This window comes from Colletes gigas, unplaced genomic scaffold (assembly GCF_013123115.1).
Source record: "Colletes gigas isolate AHSC1104 unplaced genomic scaffold, ASM1312311v1 Colletes_gigas_Sc00035, whole genome shotgun sequence".
In the NCBI taxonomy this organism is placed as follows: domain Eukaryota; kingdom Metazoa; phylum Arthropoda; class Insecta; order Hymenoptera; family Colletidae; genus Colletes; species Colletes gigas.
Window position 1 is genome coordinate 1,477,543 of NW_025106664.1, and position 24,658 is coordinate 1,502,200.

The following is a 24,658-nucleotide window of genomic DNA, read 5'->3' on the forward strand; positions in this document are numbered from 1 at the left end:
TGAGCTCTTATCAGATACGTTCTTCTAAAATTTTTGTCTTCGAACATACATCTAAGCACGATCGTTTCTCACAAAAATTTACGTTCAAATGGAGGGTGGCTGGGTTCGGTTAGAGCGAGTTTCCATTCGCAGTGACCTTGAAGTTGGTGAGATCTGGTCAATTAATATCATTTAGTATGTAATTAATAATCGTATCACTTTTAGTCGAGTAATACAATTATTAATTGCGTGAGAGATTATTTGGCGAATAGTGAAAGAAACGATTCGCTTGCTTGTCTTTTTTTCCACCGTAGGTACGTCCCATACACGTGTATCGACATCGTGGACCCCTCCTCTTCTACAAAGCTATCACTACCTGAATATCATCTTCCCGAGTAAAAGCCGCGTGCTAACCGAATGTGGGCACAGACAGCATCATGAGCTTGGTGAGTACGAAACTGCTCATTCACTGTACATTTTCTACGATAAGTTTCTCTATTTTCACTATCGTCCTCGTCTCCGGTATCTCGCATTTCATATTCGTGCATGTTTTCCAACAGCGATGGGATACATTTCGTGCAGCGTGACAGTGAATCGCGCCCATTAACGACAAGTGAAAAGTGTCGATAGTTTCTTGAAGGAGCAAGTGTAAAAATACGTCAATGGAATTCTATCTGATCGTGTAAAAATTTATATTCCCGACATTAAGTCGGTATTCGATCGAACATATTTTAAATTAACTAGAATTCGTTACACGAGGGCATTCAGGTAGAAGTGAAATTTCATTCATGAGCAAAAGTATTATTTAAATTTCGTAGTTATTTATCAAAATGATGTCGCCTTATTTAAAAAGACGTATGTAAATTACGTCAACGAGGCGGCGATCGAAAGTTAGTTGCGGCGTGTGACTCGTTGCTGGAAAAATTCAGATTTCTACTCAAGAAGAAGTTCCCGATGAGCATTCTGTGCAGTCGACTTTCTTCTCCCGTATTTGTGTGTTTCACGATTCAGATATCTCCAGGTGTATATATACTCGGCGCCTCTTTCAGTGTTTCAATTCATAGTATGTTTATTCAGTCTCGCTGTTCAAAATTAATTAAGTATCATTTAAGACTTACTACAGACACGTACCGATGGCCTCTATAGATAAAGTAAATACGTGTATTCGTTTGCGATAGAGCACAGAGGATTCTGGTACGTTCAATTAGAAAATTAATTTGTACACCGTTGAACAACGTCGATCAATCTTTCTTCGAGCATTTTGCGCGTATGAACGTTTTATGCAAAGTATCCTCTGATTCCTTATTGCTTATAGTTTCACTGCTAGACGACGTTCATTCTTTTATCATTAAAAACTTTCTTTCGGCCATCACACTGTGTTCCTGTAACGTGTTCCTTCCGTCCTCGTCGTGCTATTTTCTTAACTACGCGCATACTTTTCGTTTTGGCATTCCACTTGTATGTAGAGCATCGTACATATTTCGTTCCTTAATTGCCCGACGAAGAAATCGTTAATAAAGTGTACCAGTCTCGAGAAGTGTCTCGAATTCCTCGGACGCAACGCGCGTGTTTCGTTAATATGCGATGTTAACAACTCGTTTCTTATTTGGTACGAGTGCATGCATCGCAATTAGCCCGTAGACATTAATTGAAATTCGAATTAGTTTCACGCAAGAGCTGCTGACCGTCGTAAAACACGCAAGCCGGTCGGATCTGAAACGATCTTCGTTCTTCGGGAGACATTAGCGAATTTCGTGCAACGATAGCTTTCGCGGAGTTAATGAACCGACATGCGGGGATACAGATACTATTAATTTATACGTGTAATGCATACACGCATGGAAACTTAATACTGCGGTTATGGCTGAGGCTTTTCATCTATCGCTTACCACAGTTGGTTGCGTTTGTCGTTTTGCGGACGTATAGGGAAAAGTGTTCCATTACCCGCGAAGTTCTTGATCTCTACCTTGAAGGCAGAATTATAAAATGAGAACGGAAACGACTCGTTCCCTTATCAAAAGGACAAATTATGTTATTCAACCTGAAGAATACAAATTGTCAATTCGATGATGTATGTAGTTTAAAAATCATTTTTTAACTATCTAATAGTTTCTCATAACTCTTGACGAATCGAAAATCTTTAAAATTATTAATTGTTCAAAGCGTAACTGTTCGTTTGTACCGTTGGTTTATATCGTTGATAAATGTTATAGGTCGTTTGAGAAATAGACATCTTTCCGATTCGTTTCGTTTTTAATACGCAGTTAGAGGGACGAATATCAATGCCCCTCGTGTGACCATCGTCTGAGAGAAAGTAATTACCAAATAATTTATGACGAGCCTCGAATTGGGTGTGGATACTCTATGCGTCTCTTCGGTGATAGGTTCGTTGAACCTTAAGCAGGTGGCATCTTTTCGGTACCTGGAGAAGAAAGTTTTTTCCGTGTTCGACGATGACGTACGAAACAATCTTAAAGGAATATCAGCCGCCATCGATCGGTATTAATACATGTTAAATGTCGGTGTTCGGCCACTCCTGGGAAAAATTTTAATGAGAGATTCTAGAGGCAAAAATGAGACGAAAATCAAGAATACCAATTTGTTGATGGAGGCTTCGTTAAAAAGTTATTAACGTTTAAAGTTCCGCCCGTACTGAATTTTTTTCTCGAAAACGTGCAGGATTTCTAAGGTATGTCTATTCACCAAAAATGATTGTAATTGACTCCCGCAATTAAAAATAATTTTTTCAGAATGATTCGAAATTTTTGAATTTAATTTTTTAATAACTTTTTATTAAATAACTAGGACATAACTAGGAAAATCGAAAATGGATAAATAAACTAAATTGTCACACGGTTTAACGATTTATATTACCGATTATAATTAACGAATGTTTAATAGTTATTCGTTGAATTGGAATTGTACGCAAATGTTGTACTCGATCTATTTTTGGCTGGCCCTTTCTCATGACCAATTTTCTTCGATCACTTTCCATCGATCTTTCGACGGGCCAAATCGATCACGATATCTCCTTCGGTTATACGCCTTATCCAATAAATTGTTCCGAATGGGGACGTTCCTTTGATGTTGTTACGAACCTGTCATCCTCGACTTTCACTCCTCGCCCGCGATACGACGCGTAGCAATGCACGCTGCAATTAAATTGCATCTGCTCGTCTTTTTGCTGGCCCTGCCGGACCTATCCATTATTCAACGCCAAGGACTCGTTGTATAATCGTCGTGTACTTGGCGACACTGTCAAAACGCACTTTCTCGCGCCGAGATTTCCGCGTTTCTGTCTAAACCTGTTCGCAATACAAAATACTTCTCTGTTATGTCGGAGGAGGATCGGCCTTCTTCTGTTTCAGATATCTCAAATTACTGTAAACCTTTCAAAAAATTTCAGAAACCTTCGTTCAACCACCCCGTAAGCGAGTTGTCGATTACCATATTTTCTCAATTGTTAAAATACTTGGTCCTGTAGTGTCGCAATCATTACCCCTCCATCATAAGCAAATCTATCATGGAAAAGAAACGCATTATCGTTATTCGAAAATCTGATCGAAGTCTGAAATCTAGATGAGTCCTCGGATCATCTCGGTCTGGTTTAGTGGCGTTAATTACGGTTGTTGCGTCGCGATGTTGTCATTCGCAAAGTGTCTCGCTATCTGGCGAACAATCGTAGGAAAAACGCGGCCGAGCAGTTACATCGAATCGACTCCGGGGTTTGCACGTGACAAAACTCGAACCCCGAGGCTCGTAATATCGAGCTTAAACGCTCGTCACATCAACGGGGACGCTGGCAAGTTCATGAGCGCGGGCATCCTCGACACACTACCGAGTGAAAGTATCCACATTCTGCCCGCGGCAACTTCTCTTCCACGTTCTCCACCTCCTGGCCCCCGTTTTGCGAAGATGTAGACGGTCTCACGGTATTTTGTTTCCGATCGTGCGATGTTAACTACTTATAACTCGCCTTTTAATTTTATGAACTGACCCCGAAAGTTGCTCGTTGCTCGTTCAATAAGTCCAATTATCGTATCTGCTCGAAACATGGTCATACGTGCTTGTAAACATTGAATTCCATGGAAGTTTCAATAGTTGACACCTGTGGTAACCGGTAGACATCTGTAACGTACGGATACCGTTTCTTTCGTGACCTGTACGCACCCCGAAGGGCCAAATATTCCAAATGTTGTAACATCGTTTAGATAATACTTTGGATTGATTGTAACTTTACAACAATGATGGAGAAAAAGGTCTTACTAAATAGCGTTGTCAAAAGTCAACCAGAATACTGTGCTACCCGGTTATATGAAATTGAGTCAGATCGATTTGAATTCACATAACCGGGTGAGGTAGCGTTTCTATTCCACGAATTGATCATTTTCATCTGGAGTACAACCGAGCCTTGCACGTGTTGCCCGACGAAAGTGAATTACGTTCACCGAGAGAGAGAGAGAGAGAGAGAGAGAGAGAGAGAGAGAGAGAGAGAGAGAGTGCGAGATATAGTAATATGTAGCGTGTGAATCTTACATTAGGCACGTGCGTGGGACGAGTCATCCACTAATTGTAAATTAAGTGTCTTAATTATCGATATATTTACAACATTCCAAGTCCATTTTTACAAGCTTGCTTAGTACTGATATCGTTATTGTTATTCATTAAAAACCGAAACTTCACGGCTTTGAAATAAGTGGTTTACAAGGGGAACGTCACCCTGTACTTTCACTGATTTTAATATAAATTGAAAAGTTTTGAAAGTGTAAGTAATGGATCGATGAAATTCTCTCGATGCAAATAAGTCTAAACTCTACATTGTTTGAACTGCTTTCGATTGCATGTTACGCGAATCTATGATTAAGAGCTTTTAAACGTATTACGAGCGCGTAATTAAAAATCGTTAGATGAAAGTCGCGTTTAGACTTATCTTCATCGAGAAAACTTCACTAGTTCATTGATAACAGTCTCATATTGTAATGCACTGTTTCAGCCGATGTAAATTTTCACATTTGAAAGTGCCCTCGAATAATTTTCTATTATGTACATTTAAATATTAAGGTATGCAAATAGTTGTAGGAGGGGAACAGTTTTCGATATGCTGACGATTCGAGATACATATGAAACGTTCTATTTACAGTATGCGTTATTGGTTTACAATTCGTAGTACTGAATACAAATAATAAATTTATTTTACCATTTGAAACTTTCATTCTAAAATAAATAAATTTATTATAACTATATATCTCGTACGAAAAATATATGTATATGATCTTTGCTTTCCCTTTCGAGATGTTTGTTATCCTACGAATTTTTGGGCCAGCTTTCTCGATGTGCCAGCTGTGATTGCAAAATTCAATGAAAAATGTTCCAACTAGATTCAAAAACCTGTTTCCTCTTTCACAAATTTCTCGAGAACAAAAGCATCTAAGACTCTTAGATATACACGCTATGTGTATACTACAAATTATACCCGGTGTTATCCTAAAAGCAATTTCCACAGCTGTGGGCTCTCAATTAATGTAAGCTATACATTATCAAAACATTTTAGATAAACATCCTCGTTGACAAAACGCATCTAGAAGGATATAAGAGACGTACTTCGCACTGAAAAGTATTCGAACACTCAGTTTCAATGAACTTTCTTCCTTGGATTTGTTTCATTTTACATCGTTAGTAAAATCATCGTTGCTTCACTTTTTCTTTGGCCCCGGCATTTACAGATATTTCTGTCCTCGCTTTTCTCTTTGTCTTCGCGTAGCAAAGTTTTCTGCAAGATATAAATTGATATAGTGTATTCCTGCCGCTTTCTTCTTTTATTTGTTTGCAATCTAGATCCTGCTTTTGAGAATGATCTCGCTAATTTTAGTGAGAATTGAATTGTACTGGCAGAAGTTGAATTACGCGGGGGACTAACTATGGTAGTTAATTGACACGAGATGTCACCGCGAAAGGAACTGTTTCGTGTACCTTAAGAGCATAATTTTGTCCAAAAGTACAGCGTTAGAAGTAGATTTTTATACTAGATGGATTTTCACTACTACGAAACACGTTCATCTTCTTACAAGGTATGCAAAACTGTGTTCTTTATCGAACTTGCAAACGCACGTTAGCAAATTTCTTTTCTTCGAGAAAACCGCTCTCTGTAATTTTCGTGGTGAAATCGACTAAGTAACGACACGAATTGATATCACCATGAAAACACAAACTTCGAAAGTTTAGACGTTCGTTCTCGGCATCGTACGTTTAGAAATTTGGAAACAGCAATAGTTGCAAACTATCTCTGTTGCTTTTAGCCCCGATCTTCCCTGCTACGAAATTAATAAACGTAACGATACGTTCTATAATTTTTCTTCTTTTTTTTTTTATAAATAAAACATACGTAAGTAGATCGTGGGAAGCAGATGCAGTGAAATGGTCTTTAAAGAAATCCAAGCGCGACCGCAACAATAAGAAACTGAACGTGGGATATCATCGCGCGACATAAAGTATCACACGAAACCTATAGCAAAATTATTACCGTAATTGGAGCTTGACTGGCTTACACTGATTGCTATTGCGTGATAATTAATCCAATCGGTCAGCGAATCGCTCGATGCTTAATTGCTACAGATTGCTCGCTAATGATACGTCAACAATGAACTCGTCGCACTCTGATGCAACGGAACAATATTTTTTGAAAAGTTGATCAGTGTTCAGGCTTCAAAATTCAAATTGTTATTATTTAATACGACGTATATAGCTAATCGACATAAACAAATTTTTTAATATTTGTTTAAAGAAATTCAACCGTTTAAATAGAACGTATTGAATAAATTCCAGAACCGTTTCAACTGTTTCAATCCTTAAAAAAATGTATATCGAAGAACAGGAAGCTTAGAATTTTCTATATCCGTTTACTTCGATTCAAATTGAATCAATATCTTATTTTTATTATCGGTAACGTCCATGTTTCTTTTTTTTTATGATGCACTTTCGAATAATGACGAACTATTAACCTTTTTGCGTGTCGTTGTTATTTTCTAATAGGCGAGCCGTTTGCTTGCCGCGGAGAAATTCACGCTGGATCCGTTCACATGTTGGAAAATGACGAGTCGGTGGAATTGTCTTCTGGAAAATCGACCCGTAGAAAGCCGATTGTCGATGAAGACGTCGCTCGCACATTCCGCCATACAAATACCTCTACAATTTCACATCGAGACTTTTCGAATCGTAAACTACTTCTCGATTTTGCAGTTATTCCTCAACTGTTAAGAATCAAGGACAAATTGTCTTTATCAGACAGATATAAGTTTGATTTAAGTCGTAACACATTTCACACACGAAACATTGCACCCACTTTTCTCCTCTTTTGTCGTCGTTGTAATTCATATTACAAAATTTATACGAAACCATCAAATTACCAAAAATCATTGTCCTAATTAGAGATCAGATTTTACGCGGCTTTGTTCCTGTGGCCGCATTGCGCGATTTCGTTTCGACTCTGACGTTTACAAATCTACAAGGATGACACGTGTCGAACGATCAGTCAACGAACACGATTTTCGAAAGTGAAACTCACACCGAAAGTGCGGACGAGCCAATTCGTAACACATAGTCTCGTTCTCCCAGCGTCCCCTGAAATCGTTAATGAGATGCTGGACCAAAAGAGATTGAGACGTTCGTACGATTATTCGGCGGTTTAGAAAGTTTCTATAGATAGTCCATTACTTTTAATGGTTGTCTGCCCTCTTCCTTTTCGTATACAACCTAAAAACGTAGAATTGGAGACTCATTGAGACCCGTTTTCTAATCATTAACCATTTGATATTCACTTTTCGATGACTAAAAATACTTCAAACTACAATCAAAATGTAGTCTTTAGCTTTTAACTTTGTTATAGCGTTATGTTATCATCTAATTTTCACGTAAGCTTAGTTTCTCAAGTTTTCATCGTAATATCTTGAAGATGATACCAGGCATAAGTTCACGTTTTCAAAACTTTCTCTCGCCGCCAGAAAGAATCTTCGGGATTTTAAAATAGAAACGGACCAACGCGAAGCTTGAAACGACATTCGAGTCGTAAACCGAGCATCAGGTTTCTCCTTTCGACAAAAGCAATAATTGTCACGGCAATTTTTCGTTGTCCCTGATCGTTCCAACATTTATACCCGAGTCGCTTTGTTAAACGTCTCGGTTGTACGTTTGTGCAAACTCCTCGACGCGCAACTTTCTTTGCAAATGTCACAGGCACCCCGTTCGCGCGGCCATATTCTTCTCTCGCCGAGGGCCGGGCACTTAACTTTAGTCAAGTACACGGAACACCGATGTTTTCTCTTTGGCATCGCGACGACGTTACGTCGACGCGTCGAACAGAAGCGTTTCAAACCCGTCGGCATACCTCCACCGGGGACGATGAAAATCGCTTTTCCTTTTCGGTCGCGGAGACTTTAACGACCGGTGTGAAAGTTCGCCGCTGAGGTAATATCTGCTTTAACGGAAGGGAGCTCACGACCTCACGAGGCGCGGTCGCCGCCGCGAATGATCTGTTTCTCAGCCCCGACGATATTTTCTCCTCGTTCCAGACACGCTGCATTTACAGCGGCAAACAATAATTACAGTAATTATCTGCGATAAAACGCCGCGTCGAACTATTTCTTATAGAGCCGCGTGCTAAGAAATTGGAGTGTTATACCGTCGACATAATTAATATAACATAACCGGTTTTGAATTTAAGGGGGCATTCCCATTTGGGGATACACATAAAATTTTTAATGCCAGAAACCGTTTCGTTTTATCCATATCTCCTTGTTCTCTCTGACCTCGACAACTGTAACAGTTCATCGCATTTTAGTGTGTTCCTTTTTGTGTGAAAAAGTTATACGGTATATTTACCCCCACTATTCTTCGGTAAATGTTACTATATTTCACACAAACAAAGAAGTCACAGTTGAAGCGTAGGAATTTTATATATTTTATTTTTTATTAATAAATTGTATTACTACAATACCCATGACTGTGTTTGTTAAAAATGAAAAATGAATTTTTAAGAGAAATCGACAGGGGGGTAGGTGCCTAAAGGCGAAAAAAAAATTTCAAATCGTTCTAAAAAAATTATTTCTAGTTGCAGGGATCAATTACAATCATTTTTGGTGAATAGACATACCCTCGAATTCCTATGCACTTTCGAGAAAAAAATTCTTTACCGAAAATATAATGTGTGGCCAAAAATGCCCCAGTCCCGAGTATGCCAGTTAATTTTAATTAATTATGTTACGTGCAACATTATGCGACAGACTTCGACTTTTAATACAGACGTCTACGTATCGTTTCTTTTTCTGCTCGTAACGTTCGCGATTAATTTAAGAATTATCGAGGAAACGAGTCTTGAACGTCTACGAATTTTAACGACGAATATTTTACTCAGGTGGACAACTTTCACTGTGAGTAATTTATGCAAGTTTGTTGTACATCTTATAAAACGGTATTCGCGTTATTTTGGACGTGGAGATATTAAACGAACCGTCATTTTATTACTATTCGATCACAGTATTCAAGTTGAAAATAATAGTAAAACTATCAAAAAAAGAATAAATCGAACGATAATTAAAAGCCGTACATTAACGACATTTTTAATCGCGCGGAAAGTTAAAGATCTGCGGAGATTTTGATAATATTTATGTACGATATCGTTGTAAATCTATATAAATTTATGCTTTTTAAATTGAATAGTAAAAGTTAGGAACGCATGTAATAAATTTACATTTCTTTTCATACATATGCATACGCGTATGCATAGTAACTTTCAAAACGCCATCGCTATCGAGTTTGAATAACGAGAATGAATGTAATATGCATTCATTAACTGGGACCATTCATTTATAGCCACGCATATAAAGCAGTCCACTAAATTGCTTCTCTTGCTTGAACTAATGAAGTGCCATGTTCTGCACATATTTAATAGTTACTCGAGTAGATCTACATCGATGAATACAATAGATAAATTGTAATTATCTCGTTGTAACTTTTCAGGTAACGCTAGTGCTTCTATTGGCCACCGCATCGGTCACCCTGACGAGATCTCAAGAGACAGAGATCTCCGCCAAGGGTTTAGACGCGACGCAACCGCCAATAAAATTGGACAAGAATCTTCGCCAGGCCCTCTTGAAGGCATTGTCCGACTTAGAAGCCGAATCTGCCGAACAACACAAAAACGAGAAAGAAGCCATCGTCCAGAGAGATATTGCTAACATCGCAGGTGTATCGAAGAAGAACCTCAACAATGAGCTTGGCGTGCAAAAATCCATGTACTCTTTCCACGGGTTCCCCACGGACGAAGAGTTACCTTCCGAAGACAAGCTTCAGAACTCCAGTTTCATCGATGCTGTTCATTACGTAACGCTGAAGACACCTGCGATGAACATCGAGAAGGCTACGCGCGACGATGCCAGAAGCTTTCACGTTCAGAACGTGATATTGCCTGAGAAAAGTTCCATGACTTTTGGTGCCAAAACTGAGCCCAAACTGGAACAGAAAGCGACGAAAGTTCCACAAACGTCCAATACTTTCTCCGTGAGCAAGGTGGAGAGCCTGACTCTGAAACCAACCAAGGAAATCTCTGAGAGCCTCGCTGGTAGCGCGACCACAGGCATCGCGTCGGCCAACGCGCTGGTTACTAAAAAATTGGTCGAATCAGTTCCTACGATCGCAACTAATAGCAACGTAACCGTTTCCAGCGAGTCGAAAGATAAAACGGAGGAGGTGAAAATCTTCCAAGCGCCTCTAGTAGCCGCGTTCACCGTCCAACAGGACGAACTCGGGGTGCCCAAGAGCGTCGTGCCTATCTTCAGATCGCCTAACGACGGACAAGCCTTAACTCTCCAGGAGCAATTGGAATTTAAACAGCAACTGTTGGAGAAGCAACTGGCGGAGCTTCAACAACAACAACTCCAGCAGACGCAGTTTCTAGTGAGACAACAACACATCTACGAGCAACAAATCAGACAAAAACAGCATCAGCAGTACTACCTTCAAGAACAAGCCAGAATCAAACAACAAGAGGAGCAGGCTAAACTGAAACGACTCGAGGAGCAGAGGTTCAAGCAACTGGAAGAGCAACGTTTCAAACAATTGGAAGAACAGAGGCTGCATCGGTTTCAGCCGCAACGCCCGCTTCCGCAGAAACAGTATTTCTTCGAACAGAACAATCTATTGTCGTTTCAATCGCCCGTCGACGCAAACGTGCATCTTCAGCCTAGCGTGGCTTTGGAAGTCCCTAACGTCGCTGCGCCTCCGCCGTTCCAACCAGTGTTTCAAGAACAATTGCGCCTGCAACCGTTCCGTCAACAACAACCGCAGCACTATCAACAGCAGCAGCTGCAACAACCGCAACAGCAGTTACAACAGTTGCAACAACCGCAACAGCAGCTACAACAGTTGCAACAGCCGCAGCAGCAACAACTGCAGCCGTTGAAACAGCCACAGCAGCCACAGCAGCTGCAACAGTTGCAGCAACCGCAACAGCAACAGCTACAGCAGTTACAACAACCCCAACAGCTTCGTCAGCCTCAGCAGCAACATCATCATCAAAGGCTGCAACAAAGCTTCGCTGCTTTTCCTACCGATTTTCAGCCTTCGTTGCCGTCGACAACGAGGTTCAACAGACAGGAGGCCTTCAACGCGGTTGGTAATTTTGGATTCAACGTGGACAAAGCGCCCAGCAGAAACAACTTTGGATTCAACGTGCCGCAACGAAGTACCTCGAATTATTATAACCCTTACACGCAGTACAGGCAGACGAAGCCAGCTACGCCTGCCAAGCAGATTCAGCATCTTCTGTACCAGTCTGGCATCGCTGGAGATCTGAACAACGTGCCGGGCACCGGCAACCACGAGGATCTGAACATCGTCTCCAAAGTCCTGGCCCTGAACGTGGGCCATGTGCCCAACAAGGGCTTTCAATACAAGACGAACCAAGGGCCCATCTCGTTTGGGAAAGCATCGGCGTGAAGAAAGAAGTGGAACCAGAGGTAGACGAGTCATGTAAATGCAGGACGATATTAGTCAGGTGAAATCGAGCTCTCACTTTTTCCTCCTTCGCTTCTCCGTTCGTATTCCTCGTCTTGGATTTGACGAGTCCCTCGCGTAGGTACCCTTGCAAAATTGTAATTTTTTAACTGACAACAGGCTTCTATTAGATGCAAAAATAGCCTAATATTTCTATGAAACTTCAATGATAAAAAAAACTGGTAAACTACTTTGAAAATATTTCGAATTGACTTTTCCGCAGATATGGATTACGATACAGTGGATTACTTATTTGTGAACCTAATATAATCTCGACAATCGATGTTACTTGTATTCGTATAGCTGCATTTAGCAGTAACTACTGAATGGGGACTACAGAAGAGATGTTTAATCTCTTCTAATTAGTAATTCAATTACTGGCTCGGATCCATTATCGCGATTGTGGAAGTCTAAACGGCAGTTTGCTGCTCGCAGTCAGACAACACGTTGGTATTGTAATCAATGGATACGGTAATCTTGAACAATTCCGAGCGAAATCGAACCGAAATCTTCGCGTAACTCGTTAAAATTTGCGTTCCATCGTGCGTGGGATTGTTACGATTCCCGAAGAAAAACACAACTTTCCACGCAGCGGTCTTCGTAATGAGGAACTCCTTAAGAGGTCGTAATGATATTAATTACGATTCAGAACATTTGAAACTGGGGTTCACCGTATGCACCAGCCTGTGTCTTCGAATTACGTAACGCTGAACCCTATTGCAGCACAGATTCTGTATATAATCGCACGATTCTTGCTTCCTATCTTCAATTGCGCTTTCATTTTTCCTTTACTTTCTGTGTTATCCGTATTGCCAGTTTGGTCAGTTACTCGTGAAACGTGCTCAATCACCGTGAAGTTTCTTTGTGGTATGTTGCTGGTCTCTAAACCAATCTGCAATCGATGCGATTCAAACCAATTTTTACTGACAATTTTTATACACAGCCAGTGGAAGACGGCTAACAGGGATACTATAAGTAGGTTTCACGGTATCTATAAAGTGTTATAACGATTTTCGTAACTGTAAGACATACACAGGGTGTTGGATGAAGTTGGGGCTAAATTGAGAACGTGTACAGTTTTATATTGCCAACTGTTCGAATTTTAACCTCGACATTACACGATACTAGTGTTTCCGATTTAATCATTTCTCCTCGATTTACTCTTTGACTTTAGAAAAATATTTTCTTTTAACAATTATTTTCATAATCATTTGCATTCAAGATGTGAAGAGACACGTTTTTGTCGAAATAGGTATGCATAAAATCACGGTAGAAATAGCGTTAAAGTCGGGTCCCAATTTTTTCTCAGCATCCCGTAGTGAAGACGATGATGGCGAGTGTTTGGGCGAACCATAGTATCGGAGCCAAAGTCAGAATTTCTGCCCAAGTTCAAACAAACCTGTTTAGAGTATGGCGTTGAAGCCTCGCCTGTTTCGCGTCCCCGACAATAGTCGGATCGAAACGCACTTGCATCGGAAGACAACGGTTACGGACGATTGCACCATGGTATTCCTGGTGCTTTGGGCCAGCCTTGCCGCTGACTATTAATTATTTATCTAGATGTACGCGTAGAACGAGCTAGCTACGGGACGTTGCGCTACCAGGAATTCAACTCTCCTGAGATCAAGGGTCTCGCAAAATCGTGTATCCGGCCACGCTTTGGGATTGAAAATACCTCGTCGACTGTAAATAAACTTTCGCCACGAGGATACCTCACAATGCCACCGAGGAAGGCCTCGCGCATGTGTACGTGCATGTCCTCAATTTCACAAACGTTTGGCATAGATTCCAGATTTCTCTCGGCGGACGAATCTCGTCGAAGGGTAGCCGTGAATCGATATCGATAAAACAATAACTTAACGTCGATGAAAATATCTATTAATTTGGACACGATCGAGCCCCGAGGTCGTATTCCTCTCGGTAGCACCATGAAAATCTCGAGGATTTTTCGTAAGTGCATAAACGAATGCGAAACGTGCGTGGGATGCACTTTAAGCGAGAGGACCCGGGAAAGTTGTAATACAATAGCCACACACGCCGGCGATTTCTAAATGTGTGTTAAGACTTAAATTTACGTTACAAATTAATATAACATTAGGGTACGTAGATGATATGTTAGACGTAATCGACAAGTTTTGCTTGTAATTTATCTGACGCCAAACTGTACGAACCTTTGTAAAAATGTTAATAAACTAATTCGTTGTAAAAAAAAATAATAGGTACTCCGTTTTTTGATAGTATTAAACGGTTCCAACTATACTATCAATTAATAACAAAACACTTTGACAAAATTGTTTTGTGTATAGTGTACCTTTAACGATAGAAATCAATGTGTCCGTGATAATCAATCTAGAATGTACAACTCAGCAAGTTTAATAATATCATTGAATTGAACATGGTAGGGATGAGACCAGGTAATTAAACTATCGTAAATGTACGCACCCTAGCCAGCGAGTATCATCCGATTCGTTGATGTCAAATTGAGTCCAGAAATTTCATTTAACTTTTTGAGGCGTATTTAATAAAGAATTTGCTTGAGATGTTCTTTATTACGGGTTTGCAGGACCACACATCCGGTTCTATAACACCAAAGAATTTGCTTCTGCTTGATAAGTTGGCGATCTGACTATACTGATATTCCTAGCATTTAAATATATTATTTCTTGTAATAATGATAGTTTTCGATAATAATATTCAAATTCAAACTTGCCATAAGCTTCGTACTACAATCAAAGAGTAGATATAGCTATACAATCTTCGTAGGAATGTGTAATAGTGTATATACAAAACAAATATGGCGGAGGACAACGTAGGTTCGTTGGAAGAAGAAGCTTTGAAAAGAAAAGAACGTTTGCAAGCTCTCAAAAGGAAAACTGAAGACAACAAGGAAAACAAGGCAGAAGGTGGTATTAAACTGCCAAAGTAAGTTTGTATTTCTTTTAGATAGTTTAAAATCTAACCTCAAAGAAGAGAACACTGTATCTACTGAATTTTAATAGACCAAAATTTCGAAGTTACAAACCACAAGATGAAAGCCTTAAAGGTAAGGTATTAGACGATGCGAAACCCGGAAATGTAGAAGCAGAAGTACATGATCAATTAAGTGCTGCAACTACCAAAGTTGTTATCGAAGAACTTGTAAGTAGATGTTTGTGGCATTGGAATATTGATTTTATCATTTTGTTCATTTATTATAATTTATCAGGATATTAGTAATCTTGCTCCTAGAAAACCAGATTGGGATTTAAAACGGGATGTTGCTAAAAAATTAGAAAAATTAGAAAGAAGGACTCAGAAAGCAATAGCAGAGCTTATACGAGAACGTCTTAAACAAGGACAGCATGACTTAGCTGTTGTAGTGAATATGGCAACTAAAGAACAGGAGGAATCACCTACCTGATTATATTAATCACTTTCATGCTGTAAGATTTAAATTATTTTGTATGTATAAAATAATAATGAAATATATTTTTAATAGTTTTATTTATTGTAATTTAAATCATGGTTTGTTTCAGTTTAATATATTTCATATATGTATACATATATATTTGTGAAGAAATCTTATTAGCTACGTGATTCAATATAATAATTCATTATGCCAGCCATAGGAATTGTTAGATAAACACATACAGATATCAAAGGCCCCATTTTGTAGATTAATTTTGTTTTCTTCATCTACCAAAAAAAAGTAGCTTAAATTTTTTTTAGTATTTTTTCTAATTCTATCGTGGCATATTGTAAAGAAGCAAAGACTGTAACCTGACAATCTTGTGTAATTGCACTTTATAATCAGTCTGTATAAGAATCAACTCTTTACTAATGTGTACATATATACAATGCCTAAAGTACTCTTATACTTAATTATTAGTAATACATAAATTACAGTCGAAAATAATAAAAATATTTTGTTTTGATTTTATGTGCTATAGTAAAAACTATACACACAATTTTTTTTACGCGTAACTGTAAATAAATTACTTGTAATCGACATTTTGAATACTATCAAATATTCCTCATGAATTAAATGTGCTTTGTAAAAATATGATTTCTTTTTTTTCGATCGTTTATATGATGCTATTAAGAAAATTGACCAATATAAAATGTTCGTAATCAAAATTTTCTGTGATAAAGACAGACAAATCTGGAATTGTGCGAATACATTATAAATGTAACTTTAATGTTTGATTTTTAAATTCTTTCTCAGATAACATGTTCCATCTGTATTTCAATATTTTAGAGACTTCCCTTTCAGTGCTCTCATAGCTGCAACTATTTGTTTTAATCCATTCATAATGCTCTGGCGACCAATTCATTATTTTTAACCAATCCCTATCGCATCTCTTTAAAACTGCATTTCGTCGGACGTATAAACAGCGTAAAGCCTTTGCGGTCGAAACGATTTCTAAAATCGTAGCTGTTGATATCTTATCTCGGATCATCTGTAGAAAAATATTCCTTGGGTGTAAAATTCTATCAAATTACTAGTCTAAAACTATTCAGATGTTTTTCAGAAATTCACCAGTTAGTTACTACTATCACAATTACATTAGCCGTAATACAAGAAACTAACAAAATACGAGGGAAACCAATCCGTGCGGATGCGTGTAACTTTTAATTGAAACGTTCAATTTTACTGGACTAATCATCGATCCAATCCATAGCCAACTTATCAAATGTGTCATGGTAAAATGTTTGCCTCCCACTGACTGGCTTCCAAGTCATTGATATAAAATTGATCTGTATCTAAGTCTGTTGCCTTGTGTACTATTCACAGACCATTGACATTGCCACACAACATATGTACATAAATAGAACTCTAAAAGGTTCAAGAGAAGTTTTCGACGTTTTTAACATATTTCTTACAGTTTATGTTATATATACTGAGTTAAAGCCTCATTAGATGAAACTTACAAGAATGGTAGTAAAGCCTTTTGTACAACAAGAATTTGAATGCATGCCATCACACCGTAAGAACTGTGTTAGAATCAGAATTTTAAAAAAGCTATCGGGTACAACATCAGAAATTTCGTTCAAACACAAAATGCTACCAGTGTATGAAGATTTGGACACATTCTGCAGAATTGCACTAATGCTTCATCCAATCTTTGTGCAAAATTTCTATGCAAGAAGTATCTTGTCAATCCTTTGAATGCATATACTTTCATTGTGGATGCAAAAAATGTTCCATGAGTAAGAATAGTAGAAGATGAAATCTGTAATGTTTATTTTAAATATGAAATTACAAAACGAGTTTGCTTATTTCATAGCATATACCAACCTGTGTATTCGGATTATCTACAACGATACTATGGCATGGAATAGCACCATGCTCTAATAGATCAATGGGCAAAAGTATATCTGTAGGTTTGTAACTTTCCACTTCAAAATGTACTTTAAGATAAGGATTATTTGCTTTCATTTTTACCCAAGAAATTCTTTTAGGCTGAATCAACATAGTTTTAAAAATAAGGTGACATGTTTAAAAACTTTAGTCTTAACTAATACTGATATTTATATTACCAATCTTATTGTAGTACCCTTTGGACTGTAGCGATTTTGAACAATATGAAGATGTTTCAATTTAGTATAGCCAATTAATTCTATTACATCTTCATGAAGATTTTGAGGACTAATAACCAACACCTTTGCGAATGAAAACAATAACTTTAAATCAACGAATTTATATCTGTTTAAAGTTTTTTATCAAATGAAACTTACATTTAGATTAATAAATACTCCAACATGTAAAAGGGAGCAATTATACATTGTGGTATTAATTAATACTAATTTTGACAATGTTTGTGTACAATTTGCACAAATATCATCCAGTAAATTTAAAGCTTCTTTACTATCCAGCATAAGATCTATCAATTCTAAGCATGTCATGTTATGCAAATTACGCATGAGTCTCTTCAATGCTTCTAGCAATTTTCCACCAGTACCAAAGAGCCTAATGCGGTCAGGATCATCTCTGTTTGCCATATTGCAAGGAAATGTAAATTTAAGATGCCTAATATAAGTACCAACTCCTGCCACTGATGTATTATCTGATCCTTGTTTCTCCGTGTACCAAGATATCATATTCATAAATTCATAAAGATTATAAAAATTTAACATAGGCTCGAAAACCAGTGATCGAAAATGCATTCCAACTTTATTCAAACATGCAGATGTTCTCATATGATCCAAAACATATTGCCAACCGCTATAATAATTGAATTTACCCCTAGTAAGCGTTGTATCTTCTAATATAAATCTTGACCATACCCTTTGGAATTTAAAAGCACGATACCACGATTTACACACCAAAGAAGCATAATAACGCTCACGAACAGTTAGGTATGTAAAAATTTCTTCTAGAAGTATGTCAGGTGTTTGATCCCAATGGCTATATATTTTATTTTTTTTATCCTCTTCTGTGTCTTCATCCTCAAGGTCTACGTACAACGCTATCAAATTTCATTAAAACGTACAACATAGGATAATTGTTCACGATTTTATACTACTCTGCAATACCGAATACGTATACAAGACGATTTCACTAAACATAGAAATTGTATACGCGACCAGTTAACAGTTCTAAAATCTTTTTGTACATTTTATCTTACAAGTTTTTAAATTTTATTCGCTTTCGTTAGTATTCTTTCTGACATTTATTGCTCTGTAACCTAGAATATTCCGATGCTCACCTTTGTTTTCTCCGTTAAATTTCCAACAACCTTGGCTCATTTTGGTCACAAATCAGTGTCAATATTCTGTTAAAGTACGATAATCGTGCGCTTGTAATAAAATATTTCTATGCAATATTTCTAAAAATACACTAAAATAGCAAGAGGACGTTGCAACCGACCGAACATCTCCATGATGTAGCTACGATAGAATATTCTTAGATTTTATACACCGTCGTGAACTCTATATTTTCGTACCACTAACATCTACGATGCTATTAAAATCAACCAATCAAATGTTATAATTTATAGTCATAGATAATGCAACTAATTAAGTGTGAACATTTAACAAATTATGAGATTGAAAATATATATGTTTAATTTCCAACGGTGATTTTGATCCTTTGATCCTAGACATTTTTATATTTCGTTTCAGCAAATTTCTACTTATGCTACTATCGTATATTCTATATGGTAGTAAGAAAAATCTAATTCAAAATAATACATTTAACATAAGTGAAGAAATAACATACAATATATATTTCATTATAATTTGTAATGTAAACATAGTCATCGAATGGTATTTTTTGAGTCACTCTCGTGCAGCTTAGACTTTCTTTCCAAATATGGAACAATTATAATCAATCTTTGCCTTAGTTTACGCATCGACTAACAGTGTAATATAAATGTGGCTCGACCTAATCATGTCTTAATCATATTAGATTGCAAATACTGATTGAATAATTATGAGATGCTTGCATCACAATATTATGAGAAGATACAATGATAGTCAACAAATTCTATGTCGAGGCAGAGATGCCAGATGCAGCACCGGGTGCACTATTCAAACTAACGCAGGCCCTCTTTCTCGATTCTCCGAAGCGGTCCGAAGTAATTTCGGACCGCCTCGTGGGAGTCGAGAGAGAAAGGCTCACATTTGCCTTCTCGCTCTTAACAAATAAAATCCGACCTCCCGTCAACGGCATACGATTTGGAATCTCGAGCCGAAATTCTCGACTGTCCAGGCATTTTCGTGTTACTCGCAAAGTTACCAACAGATTCAGAAATGAATTTTAATCCCTCCCATAGTCAACTCACATGGATTTACGCAAAACCACAGACGAGGTATATGAATAGACCTTTCACCTTATGGACTTTCGCGGCCGAATCTGACTGCCATACCGACCTGAAAATTCGGAGGTGATTTTAGCGGCCTCTTCTCATGGATGGCGGTCAGTTGAGAAACTAGGCACTGAATTAGTATTAATGGGCAGCCAGCTGAATGTGTGCGTAAATACATGTGAGTTGACTATGGGAGGGATTGAAAAAGTATAGCTTCGAGGATTCGAGAAAGGCGGCGAATGTGAGTCTATCCTTCTTGCTCTCAACACAGCTGAAATTCGAACTCGCATAATCTCGAGTGCCCAGACATTTTTTACTTTCCGACCTATGTAGGCATATATGTATATGTTCCTACGCTTGGGTACAAAAAATACCCGCGATCACTATATTCGCCAAAAATACTAAGTATACAACTGGTCACCCGTGTTGATTCGGATATTTCATCCTACAACATGGTTGGGGACCAGAGGAAACAAAATAGCATGCGACTCACCAACTGTAAAATTCAAGCACCCGGGCGACGATGTTGCCTAGTAGGAGTCATCAGCGAAGTCATCAGCGACGTTAGAAACGAAGTCAGCATCAAGGTCAGCAGCGAGATCATCGTCGAGTTTCCCTGGATCCACAAGTACGATGATGAGATGTCAGGATCCTTTAGAAGGAAAGAGTAAATGTTTTTACGAAAGATTTCTATCGTATTTGAAAACTTGATGGCAAATTTAAATCACACAATTTTTTTTAAGCGTACTCAGAACAAAATACAAAGGATACTTACATTTTTCGCACGTGGGCATCGCCAAATATTCTTTTTCGTATAGATACAGGTTTCCTGTCGAAACGTGTTCACAAACTCTCAAAGCATTATGGCGTCGCGACAATAGCGTGACCGTAGTTTGGCCGCAGTTGAGAGTCTCATGTGATTGAATTGTAATTACGAGCTGCCACAGAAATAAAACACAAATTTGTTAACAGACACTTATTAATATTGGATAAATGCATCGATGGATAATGACGAAAAGAAGAGAACCGGTTAAAAATGAAAAACACGTTTGACCGTAGTTGAGCGTCCCGTGTTTGAATTGTAATTACGGGCTCTTACAGAAATAAAACACAAATTTGTTAATATGCACTTATTAATATTGTATAATTGCATCGATGGAGCATGACGAGGAGAATAGAAATGGTCAAAAATAAAAAATACGTATCTAATTAGACGCGAAGCTGTCAACGCACTTCTCACACCACTTTCCAGACGAAGAATGACGAACAGGATCGGACACGATCTCGCGCGAGGAGTGGGGAGTGGGGTGAGGGAGTCACGTAGTCCGTCTCGACTCTTGATGTGTATTTTCGAAAGAAAGGTTAAACCTTATATCTCGAAGAACTGAAAATAAATAAAATTAAGACATGAAGAAAATAAAATTAATATAAAAAGATATGAAACAAACAATTAATTAATGATTTATAATCTTTATACTCCTGTGACGTCACAATGAGCAGTATCCGACTTTCGATTATTCGATAGATTCAATAGTGTCTCTTAAAGATAAAATATCGATATACATAGGGAACTCATTTTATCGAAATATGTACTAATTAATATGTAAATATATTCATTTTTAATTGAAATTTTAATAAATGCTTTTCATATAAATTGAGTGAACGCAACAACAATAAACAAATAATATGTATAAAATATACAAATATATTAATTTTTCACAATGTTTTTCTTTTGCGTCATAGGACTCCCACTGAATACTGTTCCTGTTTGTTACTCGTCTGTACCTATTTCTAGTGTATTCTATAATATTCTTTAAAAATAATTTTATTCTTACCATTGTTAGCATTCCTAAGCCAAGGATAATGATGCGATACGTTTCTTATCTTTTAAAAGCTCGGTCAGGTTGTGTTTACATTCTCGGACGCCGGCCTCTCGACCTCACCTTGGAGATGGACTCATGAATTCCTGATCTGCGTGACACTAACACTGTTGTTTTATGCGTCTATACTATGCATTGTCTGTGCCCTTAATCCCTGTGTTACGAAAAAATATCGCGTTCGGCGTCTACTTCACACTTCGTTTATGCCTGTAGAAGACTTCCCACCAAACTGCGTCAAGTTCAATGTTATCGACACCGCGTCACAGGAGGTTGGATATCTAGTGAAAATTAAAATAAATAGCTTTAGAAAATTTAGTAGAAACAAAAGAAACTTTTATATGAAAAACTGATTGAAATTTAGATTGAAAGTTAATACTTACGCATTATATGGTTATAATTAATATATTTTAATTGATCTAGTTATATATGCAACCAATAACAGATCGATATTAGATGAGCCAATGACAGCTTCTCATTGTGACGTCACAGGAGTATAAAGATTATAAATCATTAATTAATTGTTTGTTTCATATCTTTTTATATTAATTTTATTTTCTTCATGTCTTAATTTTATTTATTTTCAGTTCTTCGAGATATAAGGTTTAACCTTTCTTTCGAAAATACACATCAAGAGTCGAGACGGACTACGTGACTCCCTCACCCCACTCCCCACTCCTCGCGCGAGATCGTGTCCGATCCTGTTCGTCATTCTTCGTCTGGAAAGTGGTGTGAGAAGTGCGTTGACAGCTTCGCGTCTAATTAGGTACGTATTTTTTATTTTTGACCATTTCTATTCTCCTCGTCATGCTCCATCGATGCAATTATACAATATTAATAAGTGCATATTAACAAATTTGTGTTTTATTTCTGTAAGAGCCCGTAATTACAATTCAAACACGGGACGCTCAACTACGGTCAAACGTATTTTTCATTTTTAACCGGTTCTCTTCTTTTCGTCATTATCCATCGATGCATTTATCCAATATTAATAAGTGTCTGTTAACAAATTTGTGTTTTATTTCTGTGGCAGCTCGTAATTACAATTCAATCACATGAGACTCTCAACTGCGGCCAAACTACGGTCACGCTATTGTCGCGACGCCATAATGCTTTGAGAGTTTGTGAACACGTTTCGACAGGAAACCTGTATCTATACGAAAAGGAGTATTTGGCGATGCTCACGTGCGAAAAATGTAAGTATCCTTTGTATTTTGTTCCGAGTACGCTTAAAAAAAATTGTTTGATTTAAATTTGCCATCAAGTTTTCAAATACGGTAGAAACCTTTCGTAAAAACATTTACTCTTTCCTTCTAAAGGATCCTGACATCTCATCATCGTACTTGTGGATCCAGAGAAACTCGACGATGATCTCGCTGCTGACCTTGATGCTGACTTCGTTTCTAACGTCGGTGATGACTTCGCTGATGACTCCTACTAGGCAACATCGTCGCCCGGGTGCTTGAATTCTACAGTTGGTGAGTCGCATGCTATTTTGTTTCCTCTGGTCCCCAACCATGTTGTAGGATGAAATATCCGAATCAACACGGGTGACCAGTTGTATACTTAGTATTTTTGACGAGTTAAGTGACCGCGGGTATGAAAAATACCCATGAGTTATATTTTTTTAGTGCAGGCTAGGGTCTTCTTGCACTCGCGTTTTTTAATGTTATCAATAAATATTACACAATTTTGATAAAATATATGAAATATGTTTATTATCTTTATATGAATTAAATAATTGAGTAGAATATGAATTAATATAATGTGAAAACATTATATTAATCGTATGATTGAGTAAAATATCTTACATCATTAATATAATTATTAAATATTCGTTTTATTAATTAATACATCATATGATGTATTTTATGTGCAAGAAGGCGTTTCGCGACTGGTCGATTTTCAACTCAAAGGAACATGCATGTTAATTTTATTTTTTTTTTAATTTACTTTGACGACAGAATCGACCAAGGTTAATTGAATATTTTGAATAATAATTTAACAAATTTATTTCAATTTGCAAAGTAAATTATTTTATCATGAAATCTTTATTAAAGTCTTACATTTTGAACAATTAAATTTCAATCACAAATTTTTCTTGAATAATAATATCTTTCAATATTAACGTACTCTGTTGTTGATATATTACATATAACAAGTCGAGTCATTTTAACCGAGAATAGATACCGTTTAGTTAATTATTAATAACCAGTTGTTTTAGTCAGGATTTTCAGGACACTTTCCAGTGTTCGTTGCCTAAGTTCATGCACATGCCCAAGTGTTATTTGCACGAGCGAAGGCAACGGGGCACGATGACTTAGTTTGTAACATTTATAATAATAATATATCCGTGCTACTGACAATGCTAGTGTCTCGTGCACGATGTACTGTCCACATATGTGTGTTTGTGGTTAGGATGTGGAAGTGCATCGTTTCAAAAGTTTATTACAATTCAGATACAGAATTTTTTCACATTAGATTCATACCAGTCACAATAATAATATTAAACTTATAGTTATTATTTACTTGGCAATTGTTCGTATTGCATACGCGTCAATAATATTGTAAAATGCATAATGAATTAGCTTTTCAATCTTATATAATCATATATAGAGTATATTTTAATAAAGACTATATTAGATATATTCAAATGTTTTACAAAAATAATAAAAGTACGCAATGGGCACTAGCTTTGCCAGTCCACTGCAAAAACTGGTACGTACACAATTAGAGTATGAATGAGGTTGTGTCCGGGTGTCGGAGGAACCCCGGGGAGTCCTCTCTAGTTTAGGTCGCGCCCGGACATTGTGAATGAGAATCGTGGAGTGTTTGTTTGAGAGACTGAGTTTTGCATTTTTTTAAATATAGGGTTAGGTAGGTAGGTAACTTATTCTCTGGTGTGTGTGTTTAAACCTAAGTAGGTAGGGTCAGGGCAGGACTGTTCATATTAGTAATTCGGGTAGG

General features: G+C 37.5%; 3 protein-coding genes across 6 annotated transcripts; 2 read left to right on the forward strand and 1 right to left on the reverse strand.

The window, feature by feature from the left end:
* Positions 1–7,485: 7,485 nt before the first annotated feature.
* Positions 7,486–14,057, forward strand: LOC122402333 (RNA polymerase II degradation factor 1-like). Its single transcript, XM_043405031.1, has 3 exons — positions 7,486–7,494; positions 9,991–11,336; positions 11,502–14,057. Exons 1-3 carry the CDS (start codon positions 7,486–7,488, stop codon positions 11,965–11,967), a joined length of 1,821 nt encoding a protein of 606 aa, XP_043260966.1. The 3' UTR covers positions 11,968–14,057.
* Positions 14,058–14,812: 755 nt separating this feature from the next.
* LOC122402338 (coiled-coil domain-containing protein 12) lies at positions 14,813–15,439 on the forward strand. The gene is made up of 3 exons (XM_043405041.1): positions 14,813–14,946; positions 15,024–15,162; positions 15,230–15,439. Exons 1-3 carry the CDS (start codon positions 14,819–14,821, stop codon positions 15,422–15,424), a joined length of 462 nt encoding a protein of 153 aa, XP_043260976.1. The 5' UTR covers positions 14,813–14,818; the 3' UTR covers positions 15,425–15,439.
* Positions 15,440–16,022: 583 nt separating this feature from the next.
* LOC122402334 lies at positions 16,023–18,911 on the reverse strand. 4 transcript variants are annotated; one of them, XM_043405035.1, is made up of 8 exons: positions 18,714–18,911; positions 17,743–18,473; positions 17,545–17,667; positions 17,303–17,467; positions 17,073–17,237; positions 16,936–16,998; positions 16,544–16,840; positions 16,324–16,463 (listed from the first exon to the last, which is right to left on the reverse strand). In XM_043405035.1, exons 1-7 carry the CDS (start codon positions 18,751–18,753, stop codon positions 16,793–16,795), a joined length of 1,335 nt encoding a protein of 444 aa, XP_043260970.1. In that variant the 5' UTR covers positions 18,754–18,911; the 3' UTR covers positions 16,324–16,463; positions 16,544–16,792. The 4 variants fall into 4 exon arrangements, with proteins under 4 accessions (XP_043260967.1, XP_043260968.1, XP_043260970.1 ...); XM_043405034.1 differs by having other exon boundaries at positions 16,326–16,463; positions 16,595–16,840; XM_043405032.1 differs by lacking the exon at positions 16,544–16,840 and having other exon boundaries at positions 16,023–16,463.
* Positions 18,912–24,658: the final 5,747 nt, after the last annotated feature.

Coding starts and splice junctions, on each gene's coding strand:
- LOC122402333 (XM_043405031.1), top strand. Junction 11,337..11,501: donor CACTATCAACAGCAGCAGCT/GCAACAACCGCA, acceptor ACAGCAGTTACA/ACAACCCCAACAGCTTCGTC.
- LOC122402338 (XM_043405041.1), top strand. CDS start 14,819: ATGGCGGAGGACAACGTAGGTTCGTTGGAAGAAGAAGCTTTGAAAAGA. Junction 14,947..15,023: donor GGTGGTATTAAACTGCCAAA/GTAAGTTTGTAT, acceptor GAATTTTAATAG/ACCAAAATTTCGAAGTTACA. Junction 15,163..15,229: donor AAGTTGTTATCGAAGAACTT/GTAAGTAGATGT, acceptor ATAATTTATCAG/GATATTAGTAATCTTGCTCC.
- LOC122402334 (XM_043405032.1), bottom strand. CDS start 18,753: ATGAGCCAAGGTTGTTGGAAATTTAACGGAGAAAACAAAG. Junction 17,668..17,742: donor GAGTATTTATTAATCTAAAT/GTAAGTTTCATT, acceptor TCATTCGCAAAG/GTGTTGGTTATTAGTCCTCA. Junction 17,468..17,544: donor AGGGTACTACAATAAGATTG/GTAATATAAATA, acceptor ATGTTGATTCAG/CCTAAAAGAATTTCTTGGGT.